The sequence below is a fragment of the Mandrillus leucophaeus genome, unplaced genomic scaffold (genome assembly GCF_000951045.1).
Source record: "Mandrillus leucophaeus isolate KB7577 unplaced genomic scaffold, Mleu.le_1.0 Scaffold175, whole genome shotgun sequence".
In the NCBI taxonomy this organism is placed as follows: domain Eukaryota; kingdom Metazoa; phylum Chordata; class Mammalia; order Primates; family Cercopithecidae; genus Mandrillus; species Mandrillus leucophaeus.
In genome coordinates, this window is record NW_012101754.1 from 2,224,986 (window position 1) to 2,245,744 (window position 20,759).

A 20,759-nucleotide genomic window follows, 5' to 3' on the forward strand; every position below is an offset into this window, starting at 1 on the left:
GCAAATGTAATATTGGTAACAGTAGTGATGGTAGATAATAATAGTAGTAGTAATAATCATAATACCATAGTTCCATCTTACTCAGGTTTTGGTTCCTGCAGTTTTCAGTGACCTGTGGTAAACTGTAGTCTGAAAATACTAAATGGAAAATTTCAGAAATAAACAATTCATAAGTTTTAAGTTGCACACCATTCTGAGTAGCATGATGAAATCTCACACCTTCCTGCTTCATCTTGCCTGGAACGTGAATCCTCCCTTTGTCTAGCGTCTCCGTACTGTAGAAGCTTCCTTCCTGTTAATCACTGAGTAGCTGTCATGGTAATCAGATTGACTGTCGCGATATTGCAGTGCTTCTCCTCAAGTCACTCTTATTTGACTTAATAATGGCACAGCAGTGCAAGAGTATGATGCTGGCAATTTGAATATGCCAAAGAGAAGCTGTAAAGTGCCTCGTTTAAATGAAAAGGTGAAAGTTCTTGAATTAATAAGGAAAGAAAAAAATCGTATGCTGGCTGAGGTTGCTAAGATCTGCGTAAAAATGACTTTTCTAGCTGTGAAATTGTGAAGAAGGAAAAAAGAAATTGGTGCTAGTTTTGCTGTCGTACCATAAACTGCAAAAGTCATGACCTCAGTGTGTGATAAGTGCTCAGTTAAGATGGAAAATCCATTAAATTTTCGGGTGGAACACATGAAGAGAAACATGTTCTGATTGATGACAATCAGGTTTGGTTCTGCAGTTTCAGGCGTCCTCTGGGGGTCTTGGAACATACCCCAAGGATGACGGGGTTGTCTACTATATTAATAGATTCAATTATAGTAAATCGACATGCTTTTGATCCCAGATCTACCCCTTATTAGCCCTGTGACTCTAGGGAGGTTACCTAACCTATTTAAGTCCTGATTTCTTCATTTATAAAATGGAGGTGATATCTGTTTCATAGGATAATTGTGAGAATAAAATGAGGTATTATATATTATATGTAAAAGCACTTAGAAAGATGTCCTCCATGCGAAATGCCTTATAATGTTACTATTAATAACTGTGATTACTATGATTTATTGTGTCTTTTATGGGATTAGGTTGTGCTGGGCACTTCACTTGCATATTTACCTGCATTCTAGAAGATTGTTAAGCCATAATCAAATGTCATAGTGACTGCTATGCATTACATGCCCAATACATATTTACTGAATAATGATTAAATCATAAACTGTATTCATGTTTTTTTATTTTTATTTTTCCTTTGAGAGGAATCTCGCTCTTGTCCCCCAGGCTGGAGTGCAATGGCGCGATCTTCGCTTACTGTAACCTCTGCCTCCCGGGTTCGAGCGATTCTCCTGCCTCAGTCTTTGGAGTAGCTGGGATTACAGGCGCCTGCCACTACACCCGGCTAACTTTTGTATTTTTAGTAGAGACAGGGTTTTACCATGTTGGCCAGGCTATTCTCGAACTCCTGACCTCAGGTGATCCACCTGCCTCGGCCTCCCAAAGTGCTGGAATTACAGGCATGAGCCACCGCTCCCAGCCATAGTATTCATGATTTTTTTTGCCCAACTCTTTTGAAGATTATTTTTTAAAAAGGAAGTTGTAGTTTTTCTTGTTACTCAACTTTTATAATATGAAACGACCATCAATGAAAAAAGCCAGTTGTTCTTTGTTCCCTGTTGGGGAAAGGGTGGAAATATGGTAATATTATCTGTATTTAATATAAAACAGTACTTTTGTTTGTTTATTTTGCTTTTAGGAGTCCAATGACTTTTCACAGTACCAACTCAAAGGCTTGCTTAAAAAAAACTATCTGAACCAGCACATAGAACTTGTCCAAAAGGAAATGAATCAGCAACATTCAGGACACATCCGAAGGCAGTATGAAGATGAAGGGGGCTTTCTGAAGGAGGTAGAGTCAAGGAGAGTGGTCTCTGAAGACACTTCACATTACATCTTGATAAAAGGTATCGGGCACCATCATTTACATATTTACATTAGAAATCAAAGATATATCGTCACTCTGAATTCTATAAACTAGCACTTCTGGATAATATTAATGAAATTCTATTTATGTAATAACTGTATACTGCTATTAATGGATTAACTACTATAGTGCCAAACCACTTTAAAATTAGCTAATGAATTAACTTCTAGTTGCTGATTAAATGAAAATGTATATACTTATTTATGAGAACCAGTGTTCTCTTATTCATCTTACTAGAAGTGTATTGTCACACTGTAAAACTGCATGGTGAGAAGTGTTTTAATTCTTCTTAAGGTATTCAAGCTAAGACAGTTGCAGAAGTGGATTCAGAGTCTCTTCCTTCTTCCAGCAAAATGCACAGCATGTCTTTTGACATGAAGCCATCTCCATGTGAAAAACTGAAGACAGAGAAAGAGCCTGATGCTACCCCTCCTTCTCCAAGAACTTTACTAGCCATGCAAGCTGCCCTGATGGGAAGTAGCTCAGAAGAGGAGCTGGACAGTGAGAATCGAAGGCAGTCCCATGAGAGGAATGCACCTGCTGCTGTAGACAAAGGCTCCATATCACCCCGGACTCTTTCAGCTATTCAGAGAGCTCTTGATGATGACGAAGATGTGAAAGTGTGTGCTGGAGATAACGTGCAGATGGGAGGGCCAGGAGCAGAAGAAATGCATATAAACAGCTCCACCGAGAACAGTAATGAAGGACTTAAAGTGAGAGATGGAAAAGGAATGCCGTTTACTGCAACACTCATGTCATCCAGTGCCAACTCTGCAGAGGAGCATGTAGCCAGCACTAATGAGGGGAGAGAGCCCACAGACTCAGTTCCAAAAGAACAAATGTCACTTGTTCACGTGGGGACTGAAGCCTTTCCGATAAGTGATGAGTCTATGGTTAAGGACAGAAAAGATCGACTGCCTCTGGAGAGTGCAGTGGTTAGACATAGTGACGCACTTGGACTCCCGAGTGGAAGGGAACTGACACCGGCACCTCCACCTTGTACAAATTCTGTGTCAAAGAATGAAACACATGCTGAAGTGCTGGAGCAACAGAAAGAACTTTGCCCATGTGAGAGTAAATTCGATTCCTCTGTTCTTTCAAGTGATGATGAAACAAAATGTAAACCAAATTCTGCTTCTGAAGTCATTGGCCCTGTCAGTTTGCAAGAAACGAGTAGTATAGTAAGTGTCCCTTCAGAGGCAGTAGGTAATGTAGAAAATGTGGTGTCATTTAATGCTAAAGAGCATGAGAATTTTCTGGACACCATCCAAGAACAGCAGACCACTGAATCTGCAGGCCAGGATTTGATTTCCATTCCGAAGGCCGTGGAACCAATGGAAATTGACTCAGAAGAAAGTGAATCTGATGGTACGTGTCTGTGCTTTTGTAGAAATTTGGAATGGTAGGATTTCACCTCTGTAGGAACTGAGAGATCCTTTTGTGTAGTCCCATTTTTACTTTTTACAGATAAGGAACAAGAGACGTAGAAGGAAAGGTGAAATGGCTTTCCCAGGGACACACAGCTGGTCATGAATCTTGACCTTCCCTGTTGCTCTGCTTTTTGTTATCATTTTTAAAGGCATGACATGTCCTACTTGGGGAAGGTAAAGTTGAGTTTCCCTCTAGATTTTAAAAACTTTTTATTTTGAAATAATTATGAACTTTAAAAAGTTGGAAGAATATTATAAAATACTGGTTCCTTCATCCAGTACCTCAGTGGCTAGCATGTTACCACATTAGCTTATAATTTCTCTTGGTCTCTCTGTGGCCCTCTATATGTATATCACATATCTCCAAATCTGTATACATATGTATACTGTTGATTCTCATTATTCATATATTCCATATTTGCAAAATTGCCTGCTCACTAAAATTTATTTGTAACTCCAAAATCAGTACTCACTGCAATGTCTTTGTGGTCATTTGTGGACGTTTGCAGAGCTGGGGAAAAGCTTGAGTTGCTACACTGTGCTCTGCTGAGGTTAAGCAAGGTGACACTCTGCCTTGTTCCCGTGCTCTGAGATGACAGAGGGTGGGGACAGTAGGGGATTATGCAATGGAGAGAGAACAAGAAGCTCCGGCCCCAGGCCAGTTGGACCAGATTTGAATCGCTATTCTGGCACCTGTTAGTGTGGCAGCCTCAGGCAGGTCACTAATTTGCTTCTTGAACTTTGTTTCTTATTTATAAAATGAATCTACTAAGATGGTGGTTTTTTAGGATTTAAGATAATATCTATGAAATATGTTCATATATATGTTATATATGTGTATGTGTGAATATGCACATATATCCGTTTAGGGGCAATGACTCAGTATTGGCTAATTGAGTGTTCACAGAGACTTCATAGATGATAGCCGCTTTGAATAATGAGAGTCAACCACACACACACACACACACATACACACACACACACATACACACACACACAATTTGTTCCTGGTATCTGCTAGTTTTCTTCATTCAAAAGTTACTATTTCCCTTTTGTAATTAATAAGTATTTTGTGGGAAAGGAATTTTTGGAGCTATATAAATATGCTGTTCCTGAACAAACTTTCATCCACTTGTTAGCATCCATTGATGTTTACTGGAATAATTTGTTACTACGTTGGTTGCCAAATGATGGTTTTCTAACTCCGTCATTCCTTACATATTATTACTTGACATCCTCCTATGAGGAAGATCTTTTTCTTCTCCCCATTTTTTAAAACTATTTTTAATCAGTGTAGACTCCTGTATTCCTATTTTATTCAGTGAGTTATAATCCAATACTGTCATAATTTACTTTGTTGCTCAAATTGTCACAGCTTTGGCCAGTGGGGACTCCTTCAAATGGCTTTTGGCAGTTTTTTCATTATATTTTGAGCTTTTCCTTACTTTCTGGCCAAGCTGTTCCAGGCATATCTTGTACTTACTCTGCCCTAGTCCTGGAACCAGCCATTTCACCAGGGAGCTCTGGTTCCTTTCGGTGGAGCATGGGATTTAGACACCGCAAGCTGGATGTGAGTGTGCTTATGGATCCTGAGGTGTAACTGTCTCAGGCCCTTTCAGCAACAGAGCCAGGAAGTATATTTATGTATACATATACATGCACACACACATCTGTATTTATTTCTATATCTATCTGTACTAAAATCCATGAGTTTATACTGATATCTGCAATTCCATGGGGTTCAGTCTAGCCTCCTGCTTCTTTGTAGTATCCCTAACAATGAGAAACATTGCTCCCCTTATCCTCAATATATTTACATCTGCTTATTCTCCCTTGATATGTAACCCTCTCCCCCTCCCACTGGCCTCCTCCTTGGCCCTGCTGTCCTCTTTGCTTCAGCTATGTCCTTGGTGCCAGCACCCAGGTCCTGAGACCCCCCCTCTTCTGTTCCGATTGTCTCCTTAAACCCAACTGGACAGGCCTTGCCAGCCCTCTCCACCTGCAGGGAAGGAAGGGAACCAATAAATATATTTTAAGGAGAAGGAAAGACAGTAAGAGAGGAGAGAAGGGAAGTGGAAGAGAAAGAACTATTTCTAAGTCACAGCTTTATTCTGTGCTGTGTGAATAGCATAAAAACATTGAGCAACTTCCTTGATTATTTATATACTTTGATAATTCTCCTTTTTGAATTTTAAAACAATGTCAGTTAACTTAGAACATATTTATATAGAGCGAATATACACATCTTAAGAGAGTTTTCTACTTTCAAAGACAATGCCAGTTTACCTAATTGAAAAGGCTTGAAGGTACAGGCATTTGTGATTACACTTATTTAATAATAATGCTACTATTACATGTATTCTGTTATAGTCTTATCTTTCCTTTTTAGGGTGTAGCATTTTTCAGTTTCCTCCAGAAAGCTCTTGATGATTGCAGGATCATTTTAATGTTTTGGTTGTAGATGAAGTGACCTTTTAATTTTGGTACAGGAAGTTTCATTGAAGTGCAAAGTGTGATTAGTGATGAGGAACTTCAAGCAGAATTGCATGAAACATCCAAACCTCCCTCAGAACAAGGCGAAGAGGAACTGATAGGAACTAGGGAGGAAGAAGCCCCTGCTGAGCCCGAGAGCCTCCTGAGGGACAACCCTGAGAGGGAGGACGTGGATGGTGAGCCACAGGAAGCTGAGAAAGATGCGGAAGATTCACTCCATGAATGGCAAGATATTAATTTGGTAATACTGTAACATTGTGTTTTCACTTCTTGCTGAGGAAGCCGGGTTAAGTAGGTTTTGAGTTTTAAGGAGTTGCTGGATGAGTATTTATTAGCTATTTGCAGTACATCTTGTGGTTGCTGATGGCTTCGTTTTTGTGTAGATTACTGGCGGGAATAGACTCCGTTTTCCGTGTGGTTTAGTGAGGGATCTCTAAAGATATTACAGAGTCTTGGTTAGCAATCCAGTGGAGTACTTCCTAAGGAGAAAGAGCTTATTGGTAATTTCAGTCAGACTAAATGCAGGCTTTCTGTAACAAATGAACTCATTTGGATTATTAATATAAATCTATAAATGAAAACACATTTTATAGGAGGAGTTGGAAACTCTGGAGAGCAACCTCCTAGCACAACAGAATTCACTGAAAGCTGAAAAACAGCAGCAAGAACGGATCGCTGCTACTGTCACCGGACAGATGTTCCTGGAAAGCCAGGTGGGTGCAGGCAGCTTGGGCTTCCTTTACCACCTTCCTCAGACCCCGGGGGAATGCATTGCATGAAGAGGGTATGCACTGCGCCTCCTGGTGCTCAGGGCCTGGCGATGCCCTTCCCTGGGGTCACTGTGTACCCCTCGCTCTGCAGGAACTCCTGCGCCTGTTCGGCATTCCCTACATCCAGGCTCCCATGGAAGCAGAGGCACAGTGCGCCATCCTGGACCTGACTGATCAGACTTCCGGAACCATCACTGATGACAGTGATATCTGGCTGTTTGGAGCACGGCATGTCTATAAAAACTTTTTTAATAAAAACAAGTTTGTTGAATATTATCAATATGTGGACTTTCACAATCAATTAGGTAAGACTTCAGAGTCTTTTTGATTACTTTCTGACACTTACCTTCAGAATTTGTCCTAGGAATTTTTTTCTTTCCAAGGAACTAGTTTGATGCATTGATGGAAATCGTAGGTCTGTGCAAATTTTCATATAAGTGATCTTTGGCTTATATAGAGGAACAGGATTTTAAACATTTGAATTAAGGAATTCAAGTCCTAGTATATTTAGGTAGTTAATCATCTGACTTAGTTAAACTTTGACTAGTTATCCGAGATCTCCAGAGTGAACCAAAGATGGTGGAGAGGGGAAGCAGCGGGAGTCACTCCTGCACCTGGGCCTGTATTCGGGTTTCTGGCATTGATCGTCTTCTGTTCATCCAGCAAAATATATGTTTGGTGACTCCTATATGCCAGTTGTTCTTAACAAGGGGGAAAGAGCAGAGAGTAAAATAGTAGGAGAAACAGATGATAAGCAGATACATAAATCATAATTTGACAGTTGGTGGTATGTGCTGTATAGAAAAATATAGCAGTAAAGGAGAGGACAGAGTGAACTTCAGGCATTGAGAGTGCAGGTGCTGTTTCAGAGAGAGTTATTGGGAAAGGATTTACTCACGAAACTTCAGGGCAGGGACCTGCAGGAAATAGGAAGCAAGCACTGTAGATAGATACCTTGGGACTAGTGAGTGAAAGGGGCTGAGGCAGAAGCTTGTGGGCTGTGTTCTAGGGAAGCAAGGAAGCCAGTATGAGAGGAAGAGGGAGGAAATGGCAAGGGTTAATGTTAGAGAATAGGAAGACGCTGAAACCCACCATGGTCTGGTGTGCTAGGGTGTGCAGGCAGATTGAATGTGGGGCGGGAGAAGAATGAAGCTGAGGAGGATTCCAGATACTGAGTAGCTGGTTGAGTGGACCTGCCTTAAGTAAGACAAGGAAGGAGCACAGTGGAGGAGGAGAAACGAAGCGTTCAGGTTTGCATATGATAAATTGGAGCTGCTCATTGGATACCCAGTGGAGATGTTGAACTGATAGTTGAATATATGTGACTGTGGTTCATAGAGACCCAGGCTAGACAGCTAACTTTGGGGATCAGCATATAGAGGGTATTTAAAGCTATGAGAATGGATAAAACTTTAAAAAAATTAACAGAATGCCATTGAATAAATTAATTTATTTTCAAATAAGATATTTTTGGTTGTTGGATATAGCTATAGATATACACACATATATGATTTATATAATAAAATGTTTATAAATATATAAGAAATCTTGATAAAGTAAAAATTAAAAAATATTGTTACTCTTTAGGATTGGACCGGAATAAGTTAATAAATTTGGCCTATTTGCTTGGAAGTGATTATACCGAAGGAATACCAACTGTGGGTTGTGTAACTGCCATGGAAATTCTCAATGAATTCCCTGGGCATGGCCTGGAACCTCTCCTAAAATTCTCGTAAGTCTTTTATTTCTTTAATTCAGATAATTGTTTAAATACCCAAATAAGCAAATAGAAATATTTTTTACAGCATGAACTGTCACAAATCATTGTTCACTGAGAAAGCAGCAGGAAGTATTGGTTGTTTTCTGTTTTCTAGAGATGATGAAATCAGAGTCAGTTCTTAGTGGTGCTGGGCTTATCCTAGTTCAAGGGTACAAAACCAGTCCTGTGGATTTCACATGTAAAAGTTGCCTTTTCACTCACTGACATATTTACAGAGCAGCTATGATGCGTCAGACACCATGCTGGCCCTGGGGAGAGGAGAGACGAGTAAGGCATAGGCCTTACCCTCAAGGACTCCCATATTCTTGGAGGTGATGGAGAAGCAAAGGAAATTGTACTTGTCGGCGTGTCCGGTGTCCTGAGAGAGGTCAGCCAGGAAGGGACTTGGAAATATAATGCCAGGAATGTTACATCCAGCACTCCTGTCCTGTTTCTCACCGTGTGAATCCTGTAACGTGTTCAGTGGTGAAGTCTTGCTCCATCCAGAACCCAGAGTCGTGCTATATTCAGGGAACATTTTTCATTTTGAAGATTCTGAGATGGCAGGAGTTATGAGTATGTCTGGGAAAGTAGTTTTTTCTTTGTCCTTGATGGCATCTTTTAAAAAAAGTGGAAATATAGTCACATACCACAAAGTTCACCGATTTACAGTGTACAGTTCATTGGTTTTTAGTATATTCACAAGATTGTGGTGGCATCTTTTAACCATCACTGTGTCGTGAGATGCTGTTTGGTGGTGGCTGATTTAATGATCCTTGAGTGTTCTCTCCAGTTACATATCCTGTGTTTGAAAGATGTTGGGATGCTCTGGTCTGAAAAGTCAGTGATTGGAATCACTGAAATGAACTGTGAAACTATTGTAGTGATTGCAGTCTTCCAGTCATAGCACACTTACCAATGTGCTGTATTTTATACTGTCTTGATTTATCTTTTTCCGATTTTCTTATTGTTGAGGACATTTATATACCGGGAATGAGTTATGAGATAGACATACATCATGGTAGGTAAATAACTTGAAAACCTGCAAATAACTTTATTATACAAATAAAGTAAATACATCATAGAAAATTATAAATATGTATTAAAAAGATGATTACACTTTACAATTTATGTAATTTTAGACTTCTCTTCACCCATATAGATGCATATACATTGCATATATATGTATACTCATTTGAGTGTGTGTATTATATTTTTTTACCAGAATGGGATGATGCTCTATACTTTTTATTTTACCTGTAACCCATTTGGTGTTAGAACAGGGCCTATTATCAATGATGATACAGATTTATATCATTTTTAATGGCTCCAAGTAGTCTCTTTTTGGGTCTATTAGGACTAATTTAATCAAATGTCTTTTGTTACTTCTATTTTTAAAAAAGTATTAACAGACATTGATTTGAGTGTCCTTAATCTTTGGGTTCTTATCTAACGATTATTTGAGGATAAGTGAAAATAGTATCTGACTTTTCCATTTGGTTTCTTGATAACTATTGAGAGTGAATTTTTTAATGTTCATAGACAGTTTGCGTTTCTGATTTAGTGAATGACCTGTTTATGCTGTTCCACTTTTCTTTGTGCAGCAGTTTTTGCTCGTTTGTTGCCTGCTGAATCGTTTTCTATTTGAGCAGTTTCTGCCTTTGGTCCTTCTGCTCGTTGATGACAGATAGTAGCAGCCTTCGCCCTGCCTGGCTCAGGACATTTAGGATGAATACAGAGTAAGGAGCAGGAAGGATGGTGGGAAACCAGTAAAATCAGAATGTGGCCTCACTTTCTTTTCTGTTCTCCTCTCCTGAGGGCACCCGGGCTGGTAACTCATTCTTAGGGGCTGCATTGGGCCTGCTGGTTGAATTCAGCTGTAGTCACATTTGGTTTGGACTACATGGTGTAGTCTTCTCTTGAGCTTTAATTTTCAATTTTTCTACCAACATTTACCTTTGGGGAGATTTTACAAAAAATTATGGATTCTCTTGGGGGAAAAAGATCTGAAAATACTGCGCCTAAATTTCTGGATAACCTCAAAATAGCTGGCATGGCGCAACAGCAGTTCCCCTCCCTTACCCCAAGGCCTTGGACTGAGCATGAATCCTTCAGTTTCATTACAGTTGCCGCCACTCTCCCAGCTCAGCTGACTGACAGACACCTTCCTCCTTTCATCTTTATGTGAAGTGCCAGGCCCTCCTGCTTGAAAGGGTAACCATAGCTTTGGCTTGATGAGCTCACAAGTGCGCTGATTCTAACTGGCAGTCATGATTACAGTTTCAAAAACGAAAATCTGCAAGTAAAGTAGAGGAGAATTATCGGTATTCTCTCAGTGCACTCCTGGGAAGAGTGTTGTAAAAGTAATGAAGAAAAATTATTTTTTCCTTTTTGCATTTTGTTGCTGTAATACAAGGAAGACCGCAATTAGTCATTTCGTACACTAGATGGCACTCCTGCATCGGTGAGGCGGGCCCCGGCCCTGACAGCAGGTCTGAGTGGGTTCCTAATGCTGTGCTAGCAAGCTTGTGAAGCGGAGGAGCGTGAGCTGCGGGCGTTTTTTCAGGTTCCATTGAGTACATGGATTGGTGAGGATTATGTTAGTAACTTTGATGGCATTTATTTTTTCCTAATTGTATAAATGTTTCTGGTCAACTGTCACCACATTACAAACTACCTTCAGCCTTAGTGGCTTCACACAGCAGTAGTCGCTGATTTTGCTCGTGCCTCTGAAGCTGGCTCAGGCCTCGTGGGGGTGACTTGTCTCTGTTCCATGTCGGCTAGGACAGCTCAGCTGGGCTAGGACCCCTTCAGATGGCTCGCAGGGCTGATGAGGTGGTGGTGTCAGCCTCGGGGCCTCTCCACCTGGATGGATACTTTGGGAGCTTGGCTTCCTCACAGCGTGTTGGAGCCAAGAGCAGGAGGTCCAGGGGACAGGAAGTGGCGAGGGCCTCCCCTAGGCCCGGCACAGCTCGGGTCACACTGGTCAGCCACAGCCTGCCTGCTCAAGAGGAGGCCACATGGACCACCTTCGTGATGGCAGGATGCTCCAAGAGTGCGATACTGTCTTTATCCCGCCGATTTAGGCTTACAGTGGAAAACAATGAAAAACGAATAAAATATAAAGAAGAAAATGAATGGCTGTGTTCTTGTGTAGAATATTGCCTAGCACACAGCCAAGTAATAGTAGTTACTGTTATTTATTTTAAATATCTGTTTACTTTTCTCATATGTGTGTTTTTTCCAAAACTGGAATCGTACTTTAAAGTTATATTATCTCTGCTTTTATATATATTAATCTGTTTTATATACATATATAAAATATATACAGATATATATGTTTTTAAAGTTTGACATTTTCTTGGCATATTTGCTTTTTATTAAATAGTCACATTTTATTAAATACATATATCTGTTTTTAAAATTTAACATTTTCTTGGCATATTTACATTTTATTAAATATTCTTCGATCCATTATTGTATTTGATTTGAGGTAGATAACACAGATACATTACTTCCATTTTACTGCTGAGAAAGAAACCCAGAGAAGTTGTAACTTTTGTGGTGTAATTATGAGTGTGGGCTCTAGAGGAAGACTGTACCAATTCCAGCTGTGAAATCTGGAGCCAGTTACTTCTTTTTGAGTTCAGTTTCCTCCTCTGTGAGGTGGGGGTAACAATAGGACATGGCTTATGTCATGATTGGGCATGTGAAATATTTAACACAGTGCCAAACACAGAGGAAGCCTTCCATAAATGTTTGCCATCATTATACATTGTGGCTAATCGTACTGAAATTAATAAAATATTCTATATATCATATAATTTGAGTTAGAACTTGAGTTTACATGTTCTAAGTTTAGTTCTTCATCCATAGTGCATGAACTGTAATGTCTTATTGCTGTGTAAGTAATTGTTTCCTTTACAGAGAATGGTGGCATGAAGCTCAAAAAAATCCAAAGATAAGACCTAATCCTCATGACACCAAAGTGAAAAAAAAATTACGGACATTGCAACTCACCCCTGGCTTTCCTAACCCAGCTGTTGCCGAGGCCTACCTCAAACCCGTGGTGGATGACTCGAAGGGATCCTTTCTGTGGGGGAAACCTGATCTTGACAAAATTAGAGAATATCCTTTACTTCTTAAAAGAGAAGGAAACACCTTGTGAAATATGCGTTTGGTTTAAAACTTACAGAAGAGAAACTTGGATCATTTTTTCTTAATATCCGTTAATCCCATATTCTTAGTATCCAGTTCTCCTTTTCACTCCTTTTTCCCTCTCCTTAGTTGTTGTTTTTTGTTTGTTTGTTTGTTTGTTTTAAAGGAACAGTGTATCACTCTGTCACCCAGCCTGGGGTGCAGTGGTGCAGTCATAGCTCACTGCAGCCACCACTTCCTGGGCTCAAAGGATCCTTCTGCCTCAGCCTCCTAAGTAGTGCCAGCCACTGCATCTGGCCCCTCTTTTTAGTTTTAAAGAGGATCTTAGTTTGAATAAGCAGTGATAAGCATTCATAGATACAACTACATACTTAAATATTATTGATTCTGAAAGAAAGAAAGATGACTAATCTTGTCCTTTTTAATACTGGTTTTCCTCTCCGTGTATATTTAAGTAATCATTTGGATAGATGTTTCAAAACTTGCACTAGAATTAATCCAACTACATTTTATTTTTTCTCTCAAAGAAATAGGTAGGATATCTGAAACTTGTTTTTATTCCAGTTAACCTTTTTTCCATAGTCCCAAGTCTTTGATGTCCTACAGTGAGAGCTACGTATGTTTTATTTTAGAGAATTGAAAAGAATATAGTGCCGGATGATTATGCCGGAGTAATTTATTTTGTTACTACTTTCTTTTAGCACTCTAATCTTTATAAGTAGGAAAATCTTAGGAGGTATGGGGAATGGAATCAAAAATGGGTTCTTTGGACCTTTTTATTTATCACTTGTTTAAATATGTTTCAAAATATTTATAAGTCTTAACTGCCTGCATATTTTGTCAGCGGTATTTCGGCTGGAACAGAACAAAGACAGATGAATCTTTGTTTCCTGTATTAAAGCAACTTGATGCCCAGCAGGTAATCACGGTGGACCCTTCTCCTAAGTTCAGGATGAAGAGTAGGCTGTAGTTGACAGCTGTTAAAGACCAGTTAACTCTCTTATTTTAGGACATAAAGCAGACATTTTGAAATTAGGATAATTTAGATGAGAGAAGAGAAGAAAATAGAAAAATAAAAATTAGACTTTGGCTTCATTTCTTATGATCACTCTTAGGGCTGAACTTTTGAGTCCTTTCAGATTCATTTTTTTTCTTTGAAAAAACCAGTCTAATAATTGATTTCACACTACGGTGTTTCTGAGTAAATACATTACCCCTTTGGCGTTACTTTCATTTTTTAACGAAAGGAAGTGTTCAATCCAAAGCGATTCTGATCATTTAAGTTTTTATAAGTACTAATATTTTTAAATTCTATAAATTAATCTTGAAAGGTAGAAGTTCAGTCATTATTGTGTATCAGTAGGAGAGGTTTTTATGGGGAAGGAGCCCTTTTGTGTGACCTTCAGTTCCTCTAGGTACCTACTTCTTGCTTTATCTGTGAGTATGTTCCGACTCCCGCAAAGCAAGCTTTTGCTCACACTAGAAACAACCCACAAGACGTACATACAAATGAACCACTTAGCAGAAATGAGAGTGTAGCTTTTGAGATAATATATTTAAATTAAACCTGTTTTCATTAGGCTTGGATAATTTTGAAAAGCATGAACAAGACTGAGACAACATTTCTACGAGTTTCTCTTTGTTTTTTGGATGACTGTCTACTGGAAACATTATAAACCAACCGAAAAGCAAAGCTATTTGGCTTAGTGTCTGGTGACTTCTTAATTTCAGATAAATTTTGTTATAATATTTATCTCCCTTTTCATTGTAAAACTTAGTGTTTATTGTTCCAAAATTAGAAAAAGAAGAAAATGAATTAAAACTACTCATTATTTATCTTCTCTAATACAGATGTTAACATTTAGGTTAACAAATTTTCCTACATTTATTTGTGACCATACTAAGTGTAACTTAATATATCTAATCCTCCCCTAACTTATTAGCATATTTTCTTCTATGTATTGCGTAGTTTTCTTAATTCCAGTTGACTAGATTACATATGAAAGGGATTTAAATAATTAGTTCAGTCTACTTGTTGGACCTTTAATTTTCAAGTTTTTATAGAATGCTGAACATTAGGCATATAGCTTTACCCATATGTAGCTATTTGTAAAGAGTACCTTCTTAAAAGTGAACTTGCTGAATAAAAGGCATGAATATTTCTTACAGTTGCTAATATATACTGTGAACTTGCATCTTAAAGGCATTGTATGATGATAATGTTTTTAAAAGAAAGATATAGTAGGACTTAGAAACAGGCCCCATTAAATTGTGTTCCTCCTGAGGAAGATGAAACATTTAGCTACAGAAAAATATTTAACACTCTTTGAATATCTAGGAAGAGATTTCTCATTTGAGATGTGGACTGAAGACTTAGTTGACAGAGATGGTACAAGTAGTGCTTTAGGTATGATTTAGAAAGTGAAAATTACTATCAGTAATTCATTGGGAGAGAAGTGGGTTTTGGGAGATAATGAATTAATATTCTCTGACATAGTAATCCAATGTGAGTGATCAAGGTTGAGCTTGTTGATTTGGTTCAGAAACTTGACTTACTTGTCTGATTTATTGTTATTATTCTTTTGTTATTTTTTAGACACAGCTCCGAATTGATTCCTTCTTTAGATTAGCACAACAGGAGAAAGAAGATGCTAAACGTATTAAGAGCCAGAGACTAAACAGAGCTGTGACATGTATGCTAAGGAAAGAGAGAGAAGCAGTAGCCAGTGAAATAGAAGCAGTTTCGGTTGCTATGGAGAAAGAATTTGAGATACTTGATGAGGCAAAAGGAAAAACCCAGAAGAGAGGCATAACAAATACATTGGAGGAGTCATCAAGCCTGAAAAGAAAGAGGCTTTCAGGTTCTAAAGGAAAGAATACGTGTGGTGGATTTTTGGGGGAGACCTGCCTCTCAGAATCATCTGATGGATCTTCAAGTGAGGATGCTGAAAGTTTAATGAATGTACAAAGGAGAAGAGCGGCGAAAGAGCCAAAAATCAGTGCTTCAGATTTGCAGAACTCAGTGAAGGAAGCTCCTGTGAGGAATGGAGGTGTGACCACCAGCAGCTCTAGTGATGATGACGGAGGGAAAGAGAAGACAGTCCTTGTGACTGCCAGATCTGTGTTTGGGAAGAAAAGAGGGAAACTGAGACGTGCAAGGGGAAGAAAAAGGAAAACCTAATTAAAAAATATGTATCCTGTATAATTAGGTATGACAGCCTTTTGTAATGAATTTGTTGTGAAGGCATAATAAAATTAACTACTTGCATGGGTTTTGTATTTAGTGTGTGGTTCTTAAAAATACAAATGCTAAATTTGACATTTGTTTTTTAATGTTTTACTTTTCTAGTCTTTTTTAGTTGAAGATTTCAAGTATCATTGGATATTATCTTGTGTTCACAGACTTTGTCTTTTCATGTTTTCGTTATCTTACGATGTCTGATCCTTCCTGGCCACATGTAAAAAAATGAAAAAGATTTCTGTTGATCAGCACTCACTCTCAACAGGCATTCCCTCTGACATTCACACCTAACTGAGAAGAAACATGTGCATGTTCCTTATTCCACAATAGTGGCAGTTTTACACAACTGTTTAGCTCTGCTGCCCATGGCTTTGCATTTTCCCTCAGGTTCCACTTAAAAGCATAGCAGGAGGGAACCTCACTGCTGGAACATATTTGAATATGTTTGCTGTGGTTTTAGCAAATAATTAGGAAACCTAAATGGGGTCCATCATTCCACCTGTGAGCATTAAGTGTATGGGAACCTCTGTACCATTATGTTTGGGTTTTAAACGAGACTTCACTTGTCAGAAGCTGACCTCTGTGTAAATGGATTTGGAGGCTCGGGGCTGGAGTTGAACTGGTGTAGGTGGGTCAGCTTTAGGAGTGGCCTGCAGAGGTTGATTGTTGTTGACACAGTGTTCGTTCAGAGTGGACAGACAAGGTTATTTTAAGACTGCTCCTGCGGAGACCTCTCCCAAGAACAACTCCCAAGCTCCCAGTTGCTTCGAGTTAGGAACGATTGGAGGAGAGTGCTACCAATTACTTAAGCGTGGGTCGTCTGCCTTCAGACATGCCTTCCCAGGTCTGTCTTTTTGGCATCTTTAGTATTTCCATCTTTCCTGACTTTTCCCTTCAGCCTTCAAATGGAAAATCTTCACCAATAAAAACAAAATCCAAATAGATAACCTCCAGCAGTCTTTGAACGACTCCTAGATGTGTTGTTTTTTAGGCTCTCATTTATGTTGACTTGTCAGCCAAACTTCTCCAGTCCTTGAACTACAGCAGCTGCTTTTCTTTGCACATTATTTCTTCCTAATTTCAAATACGTCATGTATATCCATCGTTCTTCTCTAGCAGCTTCCTTCTAAAGTCAACAGTGATTTCCACAGAAATAAACTCAAATGGTTTCTTCATGCTTCTTTTCTCTGGAGGAACTTGGAGCAGAACATTTTTGGAGGCAAGGGGAGGAAAGAAAAACGTTTTCAGGTTTTTCTCATTTCTCAGAATGACTCGTCACTGGGAGTTTTCTGCATATATGTTTGTAGGTAGGATAACAGTCTTGCTGTTAAACAAATTTAATCTGATGCCTTTAGTAGATATTTACCTTTGTTTTTCACTGCATTAGCTGGGGGAAAGTATAAGCCACTGTAACAAAAGATGCTTATATACAATGGTCCAAATAAGCTAGAACATTACTTCTCTCTTACTCAACAGTCTGGCCAGTCTGAGCTGATGAAGCAGTTGTGCACCATGAGGTCATTCAGTCTTGTGTTCAGCCAAGCCCTAGGGTGCTATCTTGCCTGAGGGGTCTATTCTGGGTGACTACTTCATCTGCATTGCATCCTGCCAGAAGGGGAAAGAACAAAAGTCCAGGACAAGCAGAATGTCCTGTGAAGGGTGACTAGAAACATCACTATTCTCTCATTTCGTCGACTTGGACTGAGCATACGGCCACAGCTAGATATGCTCAGAAATGGAATTTCTACCCCATCTATGTGCCTAGGAAGAAGGGGAAATGGATGGTTAGGACCATGATAAACCTGTTCTGTAACACTATTTATATAACAGTTTAATATTATATCTTCTTTTTCTCTTAACCGTGTGACCAAGACATAATGCTTTTACAAGGGGAGAAACACGTTTAGAGACATTAACCAGTTTTGCCAAATTCACCCATGTAGTAGGTAAAACTTCTCACCTGAACCGAAATCTCCTAACTCAAAATTCCAAGGTGCTATTTTACCTATATAAAAGAGGTTGCCCATTTAAAATTATCAGCAGCTGCACAAATTTTTTATTATTCACATCACATTGGTGTACCTAGAGTTTATTTAGGTACATAATAAATATGCTTATATTTATATGTATGTATAGAGCTTATTTAGCTTATTTTGATTATCTTCCAGCTCATTAATATTTTATTTAGCTTTATACTTGCTGTTAAACCCATATATTGAGTATTTTATTTCGTTGATTGCTATTTTTCAGCTCTATTTGACTCTTTTTTTTTTTTTAATTTGACTCATTGTTGTAGATTCCGGTTCTCTGGTGTGCTTCTCCTTGTCATCTGTTTTTGAGCATCTTAATCACAGTTATTTGAAGTCTGTCTAATAACTCCAATATCCAAGTCACCCATGAGTTTATTTCTGTTGTCTGTTTCTTGGTATGCTTGGGTAAGTTTTGACTGAATGTTGGACAGTCTATGTGAAAAATGATAGGTACTCTGTATCTTCCTCTAGAGAAGATTCCAGAGTGTATTTTGACAGGCAGCAGAGGGGAAGATCACCTCAATGCAGCCAGCCAGGACCAAGTAGATTCAAGGCCGGTTTGCAGTTTTTTTCTGTAAGACTCCAGCTTCTAGTTTCCCCTGCATTCCAGGAAAGTCGCTTTCCAGGAGTGCCCTGATGTTTCCTCTTTTGCGCTTGGATCTGCTTTTGCCACTGAATGCTTCAAAAATTCACCTCTTGCCTTAAACAGCTTAATCAGTCAATTCTTCGAGTGAATGATCGGCGGTAAGTGTCAGGCTTCTCTGTCCCCTTTTTCTGGGATCTTGGGCCCACAGTTCTGGCTGTCTTGTCAGCCACAAACACTCTCTTTTGTCTCCACAGTTCTATGAGATTGTCTGATGCTCTGCTGTTATCCTTACATGCGGTCCTCTCTTTGGCTTCCTCGAGAAACAGCAATGCCTGGAATTCTTGGCGGCTTTGACAGCTCTCTGGTACTTTATAACAGAGGCATGTTTGTGTGGGGTGTGTATGTGTTTAAAAAATCTGCTTTTCTCATTCCTAATAGAAGCTGAGGTTTGCTCTAAGCTGCTTATAGCTGGAGGCAGAAGTCTCTATGTACTTCAGTATAACTGAAGTGATCATCGTCATCATGTTGGTTAAGATGCTTGATTTAGGGACTCTGCCTCTTATGAGATCTAACAGTGAGGATTGCATGATCTTTCCAAAAAGTCCTTAAAAAACACAATGGTTTTTGCTCATCATTTATTCTTGTTTTTAAAAAAGCCCAAAAGAGAGAGTATCCTCTGCCCCAAATTAACTGCCTATGAATAGTAGTTTGCATTGTTGAGGATTTTGAACTTTCCAGAATGTTTTTACCTATAATATTCACCCCATAAATATGTGTTGTATGACTTTTGTATCAATTTTAAAAGATATTTATATTTTTTTGAGACAGGGTCTTGCTCTGCTACCCAGGCATGAGTTTGGTGGTGTGACCACGGCTCACTGCAGCCTCCATTTCCTGGGCTGAGTGATCCTCCTGCCTTAGCCTCCCAAAGGCTAAGGCACCCTTCTGATATATCCTTGTTTTATAGATGATGAAACCAAGAAACATACTAAGTAAATGGCTTAAAATCACAATCTAATTATAGGCAGGAATAACTAAAATCAGACTTCCCAACTCCTAGCCCTTTCCAATACATTAAAGTGACCTTGATTCATCTGTGTATACATCATGGACCTGTAGTCATGCTCCTAAGTTTAACTTTCCAATATTGCTTGTATCGTTAACTCTGTAACTTTCTATCAAGGATCTTTCCAGTGGCATAGGAAATGTGTATGTCCTCTGAGAGGCACACCTACATGCACTTGGGCAGGTGCACAGGTGGATCTATATTCTCAGCCTGCCCATTCAGTCTGAACAAAAAGGAATCATGATAGTTTGATTCCTGGGTGCAGAGCAATGCTACACACATTCCGGTATGGTTGTTGGAGTCTAAGAACAGTGTTCCCATGCAGATAGGTGACATGAAAAATATGTGGCCTTCATTTCCTAGAATGTTATAGCCATGGAGTCTTAGAATAACTCTTGGCATCCCAATTAAAAGCTGGATCACTTCCTCCAAATAGTCTTCGCTCACTTCCGGGAGCGGGTTGTATTCACCTTTAGCTCTGTTCATGAGACACTCACATGGGATATTCCTAGCCTTCTGCCCCCTTAGTTACGGGCATTCCAGCCTCACTGCTGTATAACCAGAGGCATGGGAGCTGCAGCTGTCAGAATCCTAATCCCTTCTGCTTGGACTCGTTACCAGTGTGTACAGTAGTAAACTGTGCTGTGATGCTAGCCTTTCAGTCACTACCAGAGGTCTCAGCAGCAAAAACAAAAATTGTGGATAATACGTTTTAACCTTCTAGAAACTCAGCTAACTCCTTTAGGTATGTCCAGGCTTTCCATTTAAATATTAGCTTTAAGGCAGACACATATAATGAAGACGTCTTTCTTTAATGGGAGAGATCTAAATTGGGAGCAAAACATGTGACCACTTTTGCTATCGTTTTAGCTGTGTAGCCTCAATGACATAATTTAACCTTGGCTTTCCTGATTTGCAAACTGTAGGGGAAATAATGTCTTCTAACTTGCTGAAGTATGCTGTAAAAGAAAATGTGGTGGCTGTAAAAAGTACTTTGGGATTCTTGGAAGAAAGGAGTGCTATATTAATTCACGGTACTGTAATAGTTATTTTACCCCAGATTGAGAAGTAAAATATCAAATTGTTGTTTTCCAAAGTTTGAATAACTGTTAAATTTATTCAGATAATCTGCTCTATTCGAGAGGCGTAAATAGTTTCTTCAGTTTTAAATATATCGGCTGTGATAGTATGGACTCCTTAAGGTAGACGCTGCTCGAAAGATTATTTGGCAGTGACTGTTTGACATTGCATAC

At 39.1% G+C, this 20,759-nt stretch overlaps 1 protein-coding gene across 1 annotated transcript in view; it reads left to right on the forward strand.

The window, feature by feature from the left end:
• Window positions 1–15,854, forward strand: part of LOC105537582 (DNA repair protein complementing XP-G cells) — a 29,814-nt gene extending 13,960 nt beyond the window's left edge. The window contains exons 7-15 of the mRNA XM_011977234.1: window positions 1,746–1,953; window positions 2,268–3,341; window positions 5,893–6,137; window positions 6,490–6,609; window positions 6,758–6,971; window positions 8,254–8,398; window positions 12,353–12,553; window positions 13,418–13,502; window positions 15,180–15,854. Coding sequence (XP_011832624.1) covers window positions 1,746–1,953; window positions 2,268–3,341; window positions 5,893–6,137; window positions 6,490–6,609; window positions 6,758–6,971; window positions 8,254–8,398; window positions 12,353–12,553; window positions 13,418–13,502; window positions 15,180–15,764 — 2,877 coding nt within the window. The 3' untranslated portion in view covers window positions 15,765–15,854. The remainder of the gene's footprint in view (window positions 1–1,745; window positions 1,954–2,267; window positions 3,342–5,892; window positions 6,138–6,489; window positions 6,610–6,757; window positions 6,972–8,253; window positions 8,399–12,352; window positions 12,554–13,417; window positions 13,503–15,179) is intronic.
• Window positions 15,855–20,759: the final 4,905 nt, after the last annotated feature.